General features: G+C 36.8%; 2 protein-coding genes across 2 annotated transcripts in view; one reads left to right on the plus strand and one right to left on the minus strand.

Annotated features, from left to right (window-relative positions):
* The window catches only part of LOC106119551 (sorbitol dehydrogenase), a 3,254-nt gene extending 2,091 nt beyond the window's left edge, over positions 1-1,163 (plus strand). The window contains exons 7-8 of the mRNA XM_013314597.1: positions 529-650; positions 1,011-1,163. Of these exons, the coding sequence (XP_013170051.1) occupies positions 529-650; positions 1,011-1,158 (270 nt within the window). The 3' untranslated portion in view covers positions 1,159-1,163. The remainder of the gene's footprint in view (positions 1-528; positions 651-1,010) is intronic.
* A 382-nt stretch (positions 1,164-1,545) lies between these two features.
* Blm (Bloom syndrome helicase) lies at positions 1,546-14,846 on the minus strand. The gene is made up of 20 exons (XM_013314545.1): positions 14,664-14,846; positions 14,203-14,288; positions 13,818-13,861; positions 13,439-13,585; positions 12,148-12,381; positions 10,471-11,497; positions 9,947-10,102; positions 9,363-9,475; positions 8,616-8,794; positions 7,938-8,228; positions 7,350-7,509; positions 6,963-7,155; positions 6,337-6,533; positions 5,811-5,968; positions 5,159-5,293; positions 4,695-4,859; positions 4,010-4,200; positions 2,924-3,119; positions 2,341-2,423; positions 1,546-2,045 (listed from the first exon to the last, which is right to left on the minus strand). The coding sequence occupies exons 1-20, from the start codon at positions 14,753-14,755 to the stop codon at positions 1,942-1,944; spliced, it is 3,951 nt and encodes a 1,316-aa protein (XP_013169999.1). The 5' UTR covers positions 14,756-14,846; the 3' UTR covers positions 1,546-1,941.
* Between the last annotated feature and the right edge of the window lie 144 nt (positions 14,847-14,990).

Here is a 14,990-nt window from a genome sequence, read left to right on the forward strand (position 1 = left end):
CCGCCTCACCCCGCTACACCTAACATTTCGTTATCTCAAATCATTTAGTATGTAGATAAATGAATTTAACTACGCAAATGAAATTTAAAATGTTAAAGTAATTTAAAATATTATGCTATTTATATGAACAACGATTCTTTAAAGTAAATATTTTTCATTATAAAGAGATGAAAAGATTCCTAATTTCTATTGTCACTAGCCAACAAATTCGGCAAGTAAGTTTTTCTGTCATAAAAGAAATTTTAAAACACTTGTACACACAATTCACAAGCAGTTGAAATAAATAATTCTTGTACCAACTGTTAGGAAGAAAATCCGATACTGTGCCAGTGTATCGGCGCAACACTAGCCTTATTAAAATGTCAACGTTTATGTCCCCTCACTAATCAATCTGACACTTGACTTGGTAACAAAAGCGCGCCATTTTCTCTAATTGATAAGTTATTCGTAAAATTTAGACATTATTATGACATTATTGTCAAAAATTTTAGACATTATGTCTAAAACTACATTTTTCTATAATGTCAGGTGACAAAAAAGGGCGGTACCGTACTAATAGTGGGTGTGGGTGATACAACAGTGGAGGTCCCGCTGTCGGGCACCGTGCTCCGCGAGATAGACGTAAAGGGATCCAACAGGATACTTAACACGTATGTATTGTTTTACCCACCAGAGTACTTAAGTGAAGCTTTAGTGTTGATTAAATAAATAAGTCTACACTAAAACTTATCGACCTATTAATTCTCGAGTATTACATTAGTACTAGAGGTAATTAAGTTTTTTAATATAATTTAAAAAAAAAACTATTAGCGTACACAACAAAAGAGTTCAGAGAACAGGATGGTTCGGCCTCGAGTTGAATCTGGATATGCGAGAAACCTTTGAAAAAGAAAGTCCATATGCAAGAAGCTTGGATTAAAGCGACACCCATATAATAGAGAAAAACATCACTTGGACACTCGCTTATTTAATTTCGATTGTGTTTAATAAGTATAAAACATTTTCCACAGTTACGGTCCAGCGATAGCTGCAGTGTCCAGTGGCGCTATAGACCTGAAGCCCTTCATCACTCACCACTACCCGATGGAGAAGACCGAGGAAGCCATCTTACTCGCCAAGACAGGCGCTGCTATGAAGATTATTATACATCTCAATTAAATGAACTGGGTTCTTTTATTTCTTCCCTCTACACCGCTACTGAGCAATTGTTTTATTGAATGTATATCAAATACCAATTCCTTGCATCTTTTAAGAACATGTCTTAAGGTACATTTACACATATGCAAAATTGTGCTTTACACAATTGAAATAAGTTTTAATTTTGCTTTGCACGTCTTTTCTTTTCAAGAGTGAACGTAAAAAAGATTTGAATAGTAAAATTAAACCTTATACTAATTCCATAAAGTTCATTTTCATTTGCAATAAAAGTCTGCTTTTTCACTCCGATCTTTGTGAATACGTTGAAGGAAAAATTGTCATTTTTATCATATTTAGGAATAATAAAAAGATATATACAAATGCAACAATTTATTAAATTACAAAAGTTATTCGAATTCATTTAAAATATACAAATTTTTATGTCATGCTTTTAACTTTTATATTAATAACGTGGTACGTCACACGCGGTACGCGGAGTGAGAGAGACGAATGCATCAGTAAAGTACAAGTGTGAAAGAGAGAACTAGCTAGAACAATTCAGTTGTTAAATTCTTGTGAAATGTGCAATGCTTTTTTATTTTATATATCACAACTTATAATAATAATGTCAGAGAAAATGTATTAAAAATAAAAAAAAATCTATTTAATTTTACACTGTGTTCTTGTTAAATCTTATAATTTTATTTTTTAATTTAAAATAGCGTCATCAGTCTATCGAGATAACATATCTTAGTACATTTTATAAAAAAATAACAAAACTTTATGAATATTATGTTTGGTGGGTCATATGAGGTTAAGTTTGGAGGTCTTGAAGACCCCAGGGCGGGTGTTGAGTGACACCGCGGTGTTGCTGCGAGGTACAGGCATACTGCCAAGTCTACTGCCACCTACGAAAAAAACAGCATTTAAAAAAACATAGGTTATAAATTCTCTAATAAAAAAAAACAAAAAAAATATATTTTACCTTTTTTTGTTATTAATATTATAAATTATTACTATAGTTATAATAATATAAGCATGTTTGTTTGACACATTTTTGATATAAATGTTCAGTGTACGAATTTATATAGAAATTAACCTTCTTGGTCATTATGCATAAAAATATATTATATGTTTGTATGTATGTATGTTTGATAAATAAATAGTAATATAATGTAACATAATAGATATGTGTAAACAGACCAGCAGCGGCGGAAGCTCCACGTGCGGCGTACGCTCCCCGCACCGCCTTCCTCTTGCCGGGCGACGAGCGCTTGCTCTTGTATCTACCATGAAAACATTTTTATTATTGTATAGCTGCCGCTCGCGATTCCGTCTGCACGGAATTAAAAACTTAATGTTCTTCCAGACTATGTTCTACGTCTATGTCATTGGAGATTCCTTCTAACAAACATCCATACATCTAAACATTCGCATTTATAATATTAGTAAAACTATTGGTGCTGGTTTCAGCGCTTCAAGCGCTCTGGGTGAGATTTCCACGACTTCCCCTCTTTTACTACGCCTTTGAGACTTTTTTTATATCATAAGGTGGCAAACAAGCGAGCGGCAACCTGAAATCGCTGAAATAGCGAAGTTACCGTTGCCCATAGACATACGCAATTGCATATGCGTTGCCTACCTTTGACTTAACATTGTTACGCAAGACTTATTATTGGCAGACTCGTGGAGCCCTTGTCTTTTCTCTGGACGGTCGACTAAGCTTACCCTGATGCTTGTACTACATATTGATTGTGTTTTAATAATAAAAGGATGTGATAGTGACCTCTTCCTGACACCTCCCCGCGTGCGCTGATGTCTGCCGCGTGGTGTGCGACGTCGTGCAGGTGTACCGGACTCCCTTAATGCAGCGCACGCCTCACTGCCCCAATCCACCTCCGAACCAGACTCAGTGCTCTTGAACTCTTCCTCCTCCTTCTTCTCCTCAGCCTCCAACTCGTCCTGGTATTGCATTAAAAGACCTGGAAACAGACATGTTTTAAAATTTTTAGAAATATCGTGTAACAAATTACAACGCCATCTATTTAAAACTCGTGTAACTTTTATAAATCTATTCCAAAGATTATCTCGATTGACACCCTGAGGTCCAAGAGAGATCTTACTACGGGTCTATGATGACAGAAAATACAAAATTAACCTATACAAATTTAAACAAAACTGATATATAAACACTCACGTATATTCGTTCCGTTTACTCAGTGAGCTGAGGGCCGCGTCCGCGAAATAATACCAGTACCACGCATCCTGATGAAGGGCCCCCGATGGGCTCGAAACTAGTCGGTGCCGCCACCGGACGAATATATTTGAGTGTTTAGCCGTGTTTACATATCAGTTTAGTATAATGTCTCACGAAAGTTTGAATAATTTAAATTTGAACAACACCGTAAACAATGAAATTATAAAAATAGTCAGCGAGAAAAAAATAATTTGAAAACCTCAAGTCAATTTTTTTTACGTTAAGTTAACACTTTCATTTAAACCATGCCCCGTATGCTTATGCAGTTTGACTGCAGGTGATCCGCTTTATATAAATACAATTTAGATGTTTATGTCTTATTTACTTATCACATAAAACCACGTTAGTAAATAGTTAACACGTTAGCTGCCATGTCGGACTATATGTCCGACAAGCTAATGTTACAATCAGGCCGTGTCGGACTATGTGTCCGACAAGCCATACTTCCATTCAACACCTCGCTGTGACTTTTTAATTGAATTGTTTTATACAGCGTGTCCCGCAAGGCCCCATTGAAATGGTTTTGGATAAAATTAATAAAAAAAAATTTTTTTGGTTTATCGAAAAATCATTCTGACAGCTAACGTGTTAAAGGCGTATAAATGGTGTACCCACCCATCTTCTCGTGCGAGTAGGCGGTGGTGATGGTGAGGAGTCGTGCGCCGTACTTGTCGTAGTTAGCGCGTGTGACGTGCGGCAGTGCCTGCATGTGCGCCGCGCTCTCCGGCAGCCGCACCGACATGGCGCGCAGTGCTGCCTGCGGGAACACCGCCGCCAGCGACACGCCGCGAGCTGCACCCATCTCCCTGCACACACATACACACATACACACATACACACATACACACACATTGTTAGGAACTAAATCCGACACTGTGCCGGTGTACTGGCGCAACACTAGCCTTACTAAAATATCCACGTATTACATATTTACTGTAACATTATATTGTCGTTAACCAAATTTGTATCAATATTTATGTATGCGACGTGAAGTTTATCAAAAATTTCATAGTAATTTTGATATAATTCACGATAACGATTTGAAATCGATTGTCACTAATATTTGTCTTAGACCCACAGAATGGAACAAGTTTAAGATTAAAATAAAAAAAACGTAGAATAATTAATACGAAATGATTACCAAAACACCTCTATTATTATCCATTGTTGTCTTTCTAAAAGTCAGCGAACCAAAATGTGGTCCTTCGAAGCCGGATGTACAGTATGATCCTTCGAGCCGGATGAAACTTTTTGACACACAGTTTAGAGCACTTAACAAGTTTATCTCGTTAGTAATGACCTGCAAGCCTCCACGAGGTCAGCATAACATCGCTCCTCGATGCGTTTGATGAGTGCGCTGATGTGAGTGGTGTGTGAGGTCGCGGTGCTGGCTACAGGCGCTGTCAGGCTCGTCTTGCGCTCCGTCTTCATGGGGAACACCACACGTAACCCGCCTGACATCAGTCTGTAATAATATACAGTTTTAATCGAAGAAATTCAAATTTTTTATACTAGTAAATGGAGAGAAAATTTTCCTTTTGCTCTATGTATATCTCAGCATAAGCAAGAGTGACAGTGACACTAAATATATAATAGATATACAAAAAATTTCAGAGAAAGTAATTTTTTAAGGATAGTTAACACAATTTTATAGTAAAAATTATTCTTTCCATAGCGTTGTGTGTATTCCGGCTTCTGAGCTTTTTTTTTAATTTGAAATGTGTGTATTATTGTGTAATTGTGTAATGACGTAGATGTACAGACTTGTCGACGTTAGGTCCGAGCTGCAGGTACGCGGTGGCGATGTCGTTGTTGACGACGAGGCGCTCAGCCAGCGCGCCGCGCACCACCAGCTGACGCAGCAGACGCTGCGCCGCGCCGCGCTCCCACGACTTGCATCTCATCATCATACAACACATCTCATATTATACACCTCGACACTTTGTAAACTGACAGAACATATGACAGAAACTCACTCACTCACTAATTTATTTCTTCTTAATCCTCTAAATTCGAAGGCAAGACATATCATTATTACAGTTTTTTACGAACAAAGAAAGATAGGATTTTGCTTCATCATCAGCTCACTATACATCCCCACCGAGGGGCTCGGAGCCTGTCCTAAGTTAAGGGTGATTAGGCCATAGTCAATCACGCTGGCCAAATGCGGGTTGACTTTAAACATATCTTTGGATTTCTTCTCAGATATGTGCAGGTTGCATCGCGATGTTTTCCTTCACCGAAGAAGAAGGATTTTGCTTATTAATAAATAATATTGAAAGTGTTCTGATTGGTATTCTTGAAGACCTGTCATTTACTATTTCTTTGTTTCACCCACTGAAGCTAGCTAGTGTAGTTCTCACACTTAACACTTAGTCACGTGTAAGTTAGGTGATGATGTAGGTGTAGTTGTTACCTGCCGTGCAGCGGAGTGTCGCGCAGTTCCGCCAGCCGCTGCTGGTTGGAGCCGCGCAGCACGTCGGCCAGCTGCAGCAGCGTGAACCTCGTCCTGTTGCTGCTCAGCTGACGCACACTGCGCACTATCACCTTGCACTCCTCCGTCACGTCCACCGGCTAGACAACAAACAAACAAACATACTCCTAATTCCACCACAGATTAAACAGTACACAAAAATGTTTATATCAATATTGTAAATCTTACTAATATTATAAATGCGAATGTTTACATGGATGGATGTTTGTTGGAGGTCATCTCCAAAACTGCTGCGTGGATCTTGCTGAAATTTAGCCTAGATGTAAAAGTCTGGAAGAACACAGGCTACTGATTAAGTATTTTAGGTTCGTGCGGACGGTGTCGCGAGCGACATCTAGTGTCACATATAAATTGTTCAAAACTCAGTAGATATTACACTAAAATAATGTAAATTACACAAAAGGTAGTACAAATTACACAAAATTTAGTACACAGTACACAAACTGACCGTGTAAGAGCGTGCGCTGAGACAGTTGTCGCAAGCTGTGAGAGGATCCTTCGCGCACTCCTCCTTGTTGAACCTCTCCCCGAGGTATGAGAGGACCTGAGCACGCCGGCACTCTGTCACACTCTCGCACACCTCCACCATACGCAGCAAGTTCTCTACGTGCACGCGCTTTGACTCCGCACTCGCGTTGCGCTCCACTGACAAAATCACTCACACTCTTTAAGTGTACCTTTAGTGTTGATTAACTTCTGTTTACAAAATGCACTAAATTCAGTAACACAGTGTATAAAATGAAGTACACTATACATTAATATTAGTATGTTTGTTCACATCGATTTGAAAAATTCTTTCATTGTTTTGAAGCTACACTCTGAGTGACATCTTACTAATACTATGAACGCGAATGTTTGGATGGACGTTTGGATGGATGTTTGTTTGAAGGTATCTACAGAACGGTGGAATGGATCTTGTATAAATGGATGGAGAACATAGTCAGGTAGAACACATAGGCTACTTATTTCTTACTACTGTTTTTTTTAATTTCGCGCGGACGGAATCGCGGGCGACAGCTAGGTCATATTTGTTACTATTTTTTTTTAATTTACGCGAATGTAGTGTATACTCACAGTCGAGCAGCCGCCTGTACCTCATGACGTCGCTGTAGGAGTAGTACATGAGGCAGGTGGCGAGGTCTCCGTCCCTGCCGGCGCGTCCCGCCTCCTGGTAGTACCCCTCCACTGACTTGGGCAGGCTGTGGTGTATCACGAAGCGCACGTCCGCCTTGTCCACGCCCATACCGAACGCGATCGTCGCGCAGATCTGTACATTTTACACTATTCCAGTCCAGCGAAGTCCATTGCTGGATTACGACTGGAAATATGTACATAGGTAAACATATTTTCCTAGCGGACTAGGCATTATATGTTACTAGGCATTATATGTTTTATAAGTAAATTTTGTATGACTTTATTAAATTGATTTATTGAATGTAATACATATAAGTGTATACATACAACTTTGTACTTGTCAGCGACCCAGCTGGCCTGCACAGTCTCGCGCTTCTTGTCCGCGAGTCCGGCGTGGTACGCGGCCGCCTGTATGCCCGCCTTGCGCAGCTCTGACGTCACCAGCTCGCACTCCTTGCGCGACAAGCAGTACACTATGCCCGAGTCTCTATACATTGTTGTTCAAAAACAAATATCTTACGATACAAATACAATATTCACACCAACAAACTAAATAATCCGATACCAAAATAACTAGAGAAACGTCAAATTCCATACATGGCAGCTATTACGATTTTTTAATGTAAATTATATGAAGAAATCTATACTATAATAATGTTATAAAGCGAAAGAGTTTGTTTGTTTAAACGCACTAATCCAAGTACTGGTTCGATTTGAAAAAATATTTTTTTTGTTGGATAGTCCATTTATAAAGGAAGGCTTTAGGCTATATAACATTACCCTGCGACCTATGGTTTTTTTTTAAATTCAGTGCGGACGGAGTCGTAATAATATAAGTGGAATAAGTTAGAATTTTCGAAATTTTTGGGTAATGTGCAAAATATGGTTAAGAGTTTGTCTGGAAAGAAGGTATACCTAAAGAATTTCTCCTTGATAATATTGGCAATATCCTGATTGACAAGTTTGGGTCGTTTCTCCAGAATCCTGTAGGCGAGGTTCGGCCTGTTGAAGCTGCAAAGGAACCACTTGCAAGCGGTGACTTTCAGCTGGTGCAGGATGTCCATCCTGACGCGCGGGGTGGCGGTGGCGGTGAGAGCCATCATGTTGGTGGTGGGGTACCGCTCCCTCAGGATGAAGAGCCGCTTGTAGTCAGGTCGGAAGTCGTGCCCCCATTGAGACACGCAATGAGCCTCGTCGATAACGAACCTGGAAAACGAAGTTAGGAACCTGACACCACTTGCACTTTTTGGCAACGTTCGTCTTACACCATATATTCTTTACACAACATGTATTCATATGTCATAAAGTAGCATGTATGTAGTTTCGACAAAACTAATTTATAAAATTTTAGTCTGTCTGCGTTTGTTCCGGGTAATTTCCGGAACAGACGGACCGATTTTGATGGGACTTGGACGTGAAGATTGCTTATGTACGGGAGCATGTTATAGGCTATTTTATTTTGAATCCTGCGCTGATGAAGTTGCAGGCCCCCGAGATTTAATAATAATCTGACAAACTCGTAAAGTTTTAAGTTCGTCGTTTAGATGGCACTATAAATATAAATGCATAGTAGAAATATAGTTGTAAACATACCTTGCTATCTTTCCCCGGGCGTACAATGTGTCGAGCATGGCCTGGAACTTGGGCGAGTTGCTGATCTTCTCCGGCGTCACGTACAGCAGCTTGAGCGGCGGCTCGCGCAGCGACAGCTTGTGGTAGATGTCGTCGCACGCCGCCAGCGACACGTCCCCGGACATGTGCGCCGCCGGGATCTACAACGCGTTCATCATTCACTCATTCACACATTCACTCATTCATTTGGTCATTCATTCAGTCATTCTTTCGATCATTCAGTACCCTTACACGTAGACATGGCGAGGTTAATTGAAACTCCTATTGTATGATTACATCGCGAGAATCACGTTTCTTCATACACACAAAGATGAATCGTTGACGCGAATCGTCTATTCAATTGATAGACGTAGCGACTACTTGTCAAGTGTATAGATTTGCTGCACCATCTTGAAAATTGCAGCGACTTTTCTCACGACGATGACAGATAAAAATGTCGGCGACGTGCACTGTATACGAACCTCTATAATATATTTTTTAACCCTTAATACGATGGTGTCCAGTGTGACGAACAACTAATTAAAAAAAATCTACTGAACTAGGTTAGAGAAAATGACGTAAGTATGACTTTACTAAAAAACTGTTTTTTTGCTACCAAAAATTTTGTCGACTTAAGGGTTAAGACTCTTAGCGACTAAAATTGCCTGGTATCGAAGATTTTCGTTGGCTTGTGAACGTAAGGCCTTAGTATTGTGTTCATATACTCACATCTAGTGAGAGCAGCTTGTTGACCTGGTCGAGTATGAGAGACTTGAGTGGAGACACGACTATTGTCACGCCCGGGCTCAGTATTGCCGGCAGCTGGTAACACAGCGACTTACCTGATACATACATTATTGTATGACTAACATACACAGTCATACAAAACCAAACCAAACAATGTAAATGATTCGTTCGTTCTTTACACGCAACTAAAACTGAACGCGGTAACACGTTTGTTGTCTAATTAGCTTAAATATTTGTTTTTAGAAGGCAATTTATTTTCAAAGTTAAAAATATTCCTTTTTCTAGCTGTTTACATAGCTATGATAAATAACATACGATTGCGATTAACCAAATTGTAATTAAAATCTTACTACTTATCTAATATTATAAATGCGAATGTTTAGATGGATGGATGGATCCATTAATGGATGGATGTTTGTTTGAAGGTATTTTCAAAACAACTGCATAAATCTCTCTGAAATTTGGAATAGATTTAGAGCATTTTCTAGAAGAACACATAGGCTACTAATTTATTTATTTGACGCGGACAGAGTCACGGGCGAGAGCTAGTATGTTGTATAACTCACCGCCGCCTGTGGGCATAAGCACGAAGCAATCGTGTCCGAGCAGTGTGGCGTTGATGACCTGCAGCTGGTTGGGCCTGAAGGACTTCAGACCGAACTTCTCTCTGAACATCTCCATCATAGGTACAGAGTGAGGGTAGTCTGAGCCGTCAAATTCACCTACAATACAAACATAATACTATTTATCTACTTTCCATAGAACTATCTAGAAGACGTACAATACAATATTTTTGGTAATGTTTAAATTATAGGTCAAAAAGCGATTTACAAAAAAAAAAATTTTTCAGTGAAAAAAAAAATTTTTGTAAAAATTTTCAGTGAAAAACGAAGATTTTTTTTGTAAATTATTTTACGAAAAAAAATGTTTTTTTTAATTTTTTTCAGTGAAAAAAAAGATTTTTTTTCCCTTAAAAAAATTCTTCACACGAATCAATTCCATTTTACATTTAGTCCCGAAAGAAAAAAAATATATATAATATTATAATTTTAAACATGAAATTGAAAAACAATAATATATTTTCTAATACCTGTGATTCCATCATTTTGTGTTCCTGCATGAAAATCACCCATCCCTTCGTATTTTGTCTCCTTAACAACTGATTGTTCCATCAAATCTATTACGTCTCTTTCAATTGGTACATCGTCTTCGAAATCTTCTACTCTATATTCTGGCCATCCATCTTCATCTATAGGTATGTCTTTATTATTAATATTAACAGTTCCACTATTTGGCACTGAATCACTTACATCTATAACAGTTGTAGAACTTTCTTGTATGTCTGTTTCATCGTCCATATCTATAGGTATTTCGTAATCTACGTCATCGATTACGTCATTATCTTTTACGTCTGATTCATCAAATTCCAAAGAGCTATTTATATGAGCTTGAAATTTAACTGAACTATTTTCTATCGGCACAAATTTTATCGGTTTTATTTCAGTTAATGGTTTAAGATTTTCTGCAGCATTCTTTAATCTTTCTAACGTATTAGATGGTACATCTTTTATAGGTTTAACTTCGTCGTTCATTTTAGACGGTCTTTTAAATACGAATTTACCTTTACTTTTGTTAACACTATCTGTATTAGTACTGTCTAAGTCTGATTGCATACTAGAATCTAGATTATTAGGTATCGGTGACGCTGCATCAAAAGATAAAGCTTTTTTAGCTATAATTTCTGAATAAATAGTTTTATTTTGTTTATTATTGGTATTATTAAATATATCAGGGGTTGATGTTTCAGGTTTTATGTTTGATTTTTTTTTATTAATTAATTTACTTGATACCAAATCAAAATCATCGTCTGTATCTTCATCACTAACATGTGATTCAGTATTATCTTGTGATGTTTTTATACGTGATTTTTTATTAATAATACATTTTAATTTAGCACTTATATGTTTCATTTCTGTATAAACTTTTGAATCGTATCCTGGAAATTTTTCTTTTATACAAATCGGTATTCTATCAAATGCGCTACTTATTTTTTCTAATAATTCTATGTACATTGATTTACAATCATCTAAATCGTTATTAATATCACAGTTTTCATCCTGAAAATGTATAAAATATTTATTATTATTTATGTTAAATATAAAAAATCATAAGTTACACATATAGTAAACTTGTAAACTTCTCTAACAGCATCGGTGGCTCAGTGGTCAAGCACTTGACTTGCAATCTGCAGGTCTTGGATTCGAATCTCGCCATGTACCAATGTGTTTTTCGATTTCCGATTTACATATGTACATTTATCCGACGTTCTTACGGTGAAGGAAAACATCGTGATGCAACCTGCACATATCTGAGAAGTAATTCAAAGATATGTGTGAAGTCAACCCGCACTTGGTCAGTGTGGTTGATTATGACCTAGTCACCCCTAGCTTAGTGTAGGCTCCGAGCCCCTCGGTGGGGACGTATAGTGAGCTGATGATAATACTTCTAACTGGTCTTTTGATACAAATAAGCTTAAGACCGGATTACTAATTGTTCTGAGTTTACTGACATTTATTGGCGACTAGCTGTCGCTCCTGACTACGTCCTCAAAGAATTAAAAAAAAAACACAATTAGTAGCTTATGTTTTCTTCCAGACTATGTTCAACATCTATGCCAAATTTCAGCAAGATCCATGCAGCGGTTCTGGAGATACCTTCAAACAAACATCCATCCAAACATTCGTATTTATAATATTAGTAGGATTACCTTTTCGGATTTTTTTAAAGCAGGATGTGATGATATTTTCTTTATCAGACTTAATACGGAGCTATCTAGCTTCAAGTTTTTTAGCGGATCCTTATCTTTTACTGGACTCGTCTTTTTCGGTGTATGTAATCTTCTTTCATTTGTGATTTTCTTCTTATTTGATGAGTTTGGTGTAATCCTTTTTGCTATGTTAATATTTTCCGGTGATGGAGTTTTTTCGGTGAATGAAATATCCTTGAAAACAAATAAAGTTTTATTAATATTTAAATTGTCATAAACAGATAAAACCATGGTTGTTAAATGCTATATATCGAAAAAGGGTCATTTCATCTGCATTGTTTAAGAATAATAATATGAACACGCGGAATGTAGTCCATCCATAGAAAGAATTTTTAACGGATCTTATGAAATTTTTATATCTGTGCAGAATTCATAAAGAGCCATAGTGAGGCGTTCAAGAGATCCCTACTAAACCTAACTTTAACATGATATAATGGGGGGACGGCGCGTACGCAGTCCCCACTACCAAAAATTACGCGTCCGAGTTATCCGCATTAGGGATAATCGCAGGGGTCAACCCAACCGCAGTGCAATGGAGGGGCCTCGCCCTGGGGGAACCGCCTTCGTGATCACGGTAACCCCTACGCCAGGTAAGTATGAGTTGATAGCGGCGCGCTGCTCGGGTCTTTCGCATCGCGGTAATCTCTACATCGCGATTTACGAAAACTCATGTATGTACAGCGCCATCTATCGTTAATACAATTAAATTCAAAGGAAACAAGATTTTGTTTTTAAAAAAATAATAAATTTAGTAATTAAATTATAATTGTATTACTAATAATAAATTATATTAACGATAATAGTGTTATTTATACTTTGAAGGTTACTTCAAGGATACTTTCTATTTTAGAAAACAGCACCATCTAGTGATTAAAATGTAAAATAACAATGAGCTAGACCTTGAGTTGTCGAATCTAACAAAGCTTATTTATATACACATATCTGTTGAAATGAGCATCCTCAATAAAAAAACACATAAATAAATATATTAACAGTTTAGCTCTCATTTTCATTTTATTGTACGTCTATAGTATTTTTATAGAATTATATATCAAAACTAGCTGTCGACCGTGACTCCGTCCGCGCGGGATTAAAAATAAATGTTGGCCGATTCTCAGACCTACTCAATATGCTCACGAAAATTTCATGAGAATTAGTCAAGCCATTTCGGAGGATTATGGGAACGAAAATTGTGACACGAGAATTTTATATATAAGATAATAAAACTTACCACATCCATAGCATCAAACATATCATTGCTTTGGTTTTCATCGAATTTTTCTATTTCATTTAGCTTATTTTGTGGTGCACTTCCAAAATTATTTATATTGCGCTTTGTTAACAAACTTGGTGATGTCCTGCCATTGGTCAATGAATCCTGAAATATTACACATAAACTATATGAATATGAAACATACTAGCTATCGACCGCGACTCTGTCCACGCGGAATTTCACAAAACTTAGTAGCCCATATATCTTTCTAGACTGTTCTATAAATGTGCCAAATGTCAGCGAGGTTCGTTGAACAGTTCCGGAGATACCATTAAATCCATCCAATCATTTGCATTTACAATATTAATAAGATGTGTATGAATAGATGCTTACTTACATCTTGCTTTTTGTTTTCAGGATTAGTTTTGAACGGTGGAGTCCCTGTAAATGAGTATTAAATCATTTGTTTAACACATACAAAACTATGAAATTGCATTCTTTCTGGTGGGAAAATGTACATATTGTAACATAAATTTAAAAAAATCAATTATAAGCTATTATATAATTAAGCACATTAATTTGAATGAAAATAATCCACTCAGTCACTCTATTCAATAAAAAAAACAATTTAGTAATAAATAGTCCCTATTCTATTTCAAATAATTGTGATTAAGTTTTAGTTGATTTTCTATATCTCGAAAGGAAAAAAACGGAACCCTTATCATTTTGTTGTCCATCCATCTTTCTGTGCCCTTTACTTTTTTTATATAAAAAATACTAACAAGTTGCATTTGTTGCAGCTGATGATGATGTTTTCGATTTCCAAACAAACTTAGATTTCTTCTCTGAGGCCGGCTCATTTGTTTCTCTGGAATATCCCAAAGGAAATACAATGAATCATAAATATTGCTGTCATTATATTGTTTATAAATATTGTATATATGGCATTGAGCTGGGATGTAGATTTGGTCACCATAACCAATGTTGTTTTGAGGAAAGCTGTACCAAACAATTTCTACTGTATTATAATTAGCTACAGTAAAATATAGGGCATTTTCATTTAACAATAAAATAGGCTAAAACTCATTGAGAAATTTACCCTCTTAGTTATTTATGTATTAAGAAATCAATCAATACTTAGTGATGACTACATTTTTATCAGGAGTAAACTGTATTTTAATGTACCAAAAAATTTTGTAAACTTTTAAAAATTGTGAAAAATATAAAAATCTTATGCAAGTACCTCTTGGTCTCTCCATTGTTGACTTGATTCTTTTTTACAAAATTCATTAAAGAACTTTGTTTAGCCGAAGCAGAAGCTTTTCTTGTTGCCATATTATCTTATAAAAACAAAACATTAACCTTTTAAATTATTTCCCGCTTTATTTATAAATGTTTTGTGTATCAGCTGACATGACATATAAAGTTTGACAACTGAAACTGAAACTGAATCTGACAGTAAAACTTTTAAATTCTCCTTCCAAAGCAAAGACGCAACACGATAAACTTCTCTTTCAAGCTCCATTTTCCAAACTTCTCAATATACACACCTTCAGGTCTCCTTTTATTT

The sequence above is a fragment of the Papilio xuthus genome, unplaced genomic scaffold (genome assembly GCF_000836235.2).
Source record: "Papilio xuthus unplaced genomic scaffold, Pxut_1.1 DF827461.1, whole genome shotgun sequence".
Classification (NCBI taxonomy): domain Eukaryota; kingdom Metazoa; phylum Arthropoda; class Insecta; order Lepidoptera; family Papilionidae; genus Papilio; species Papilio xuthus.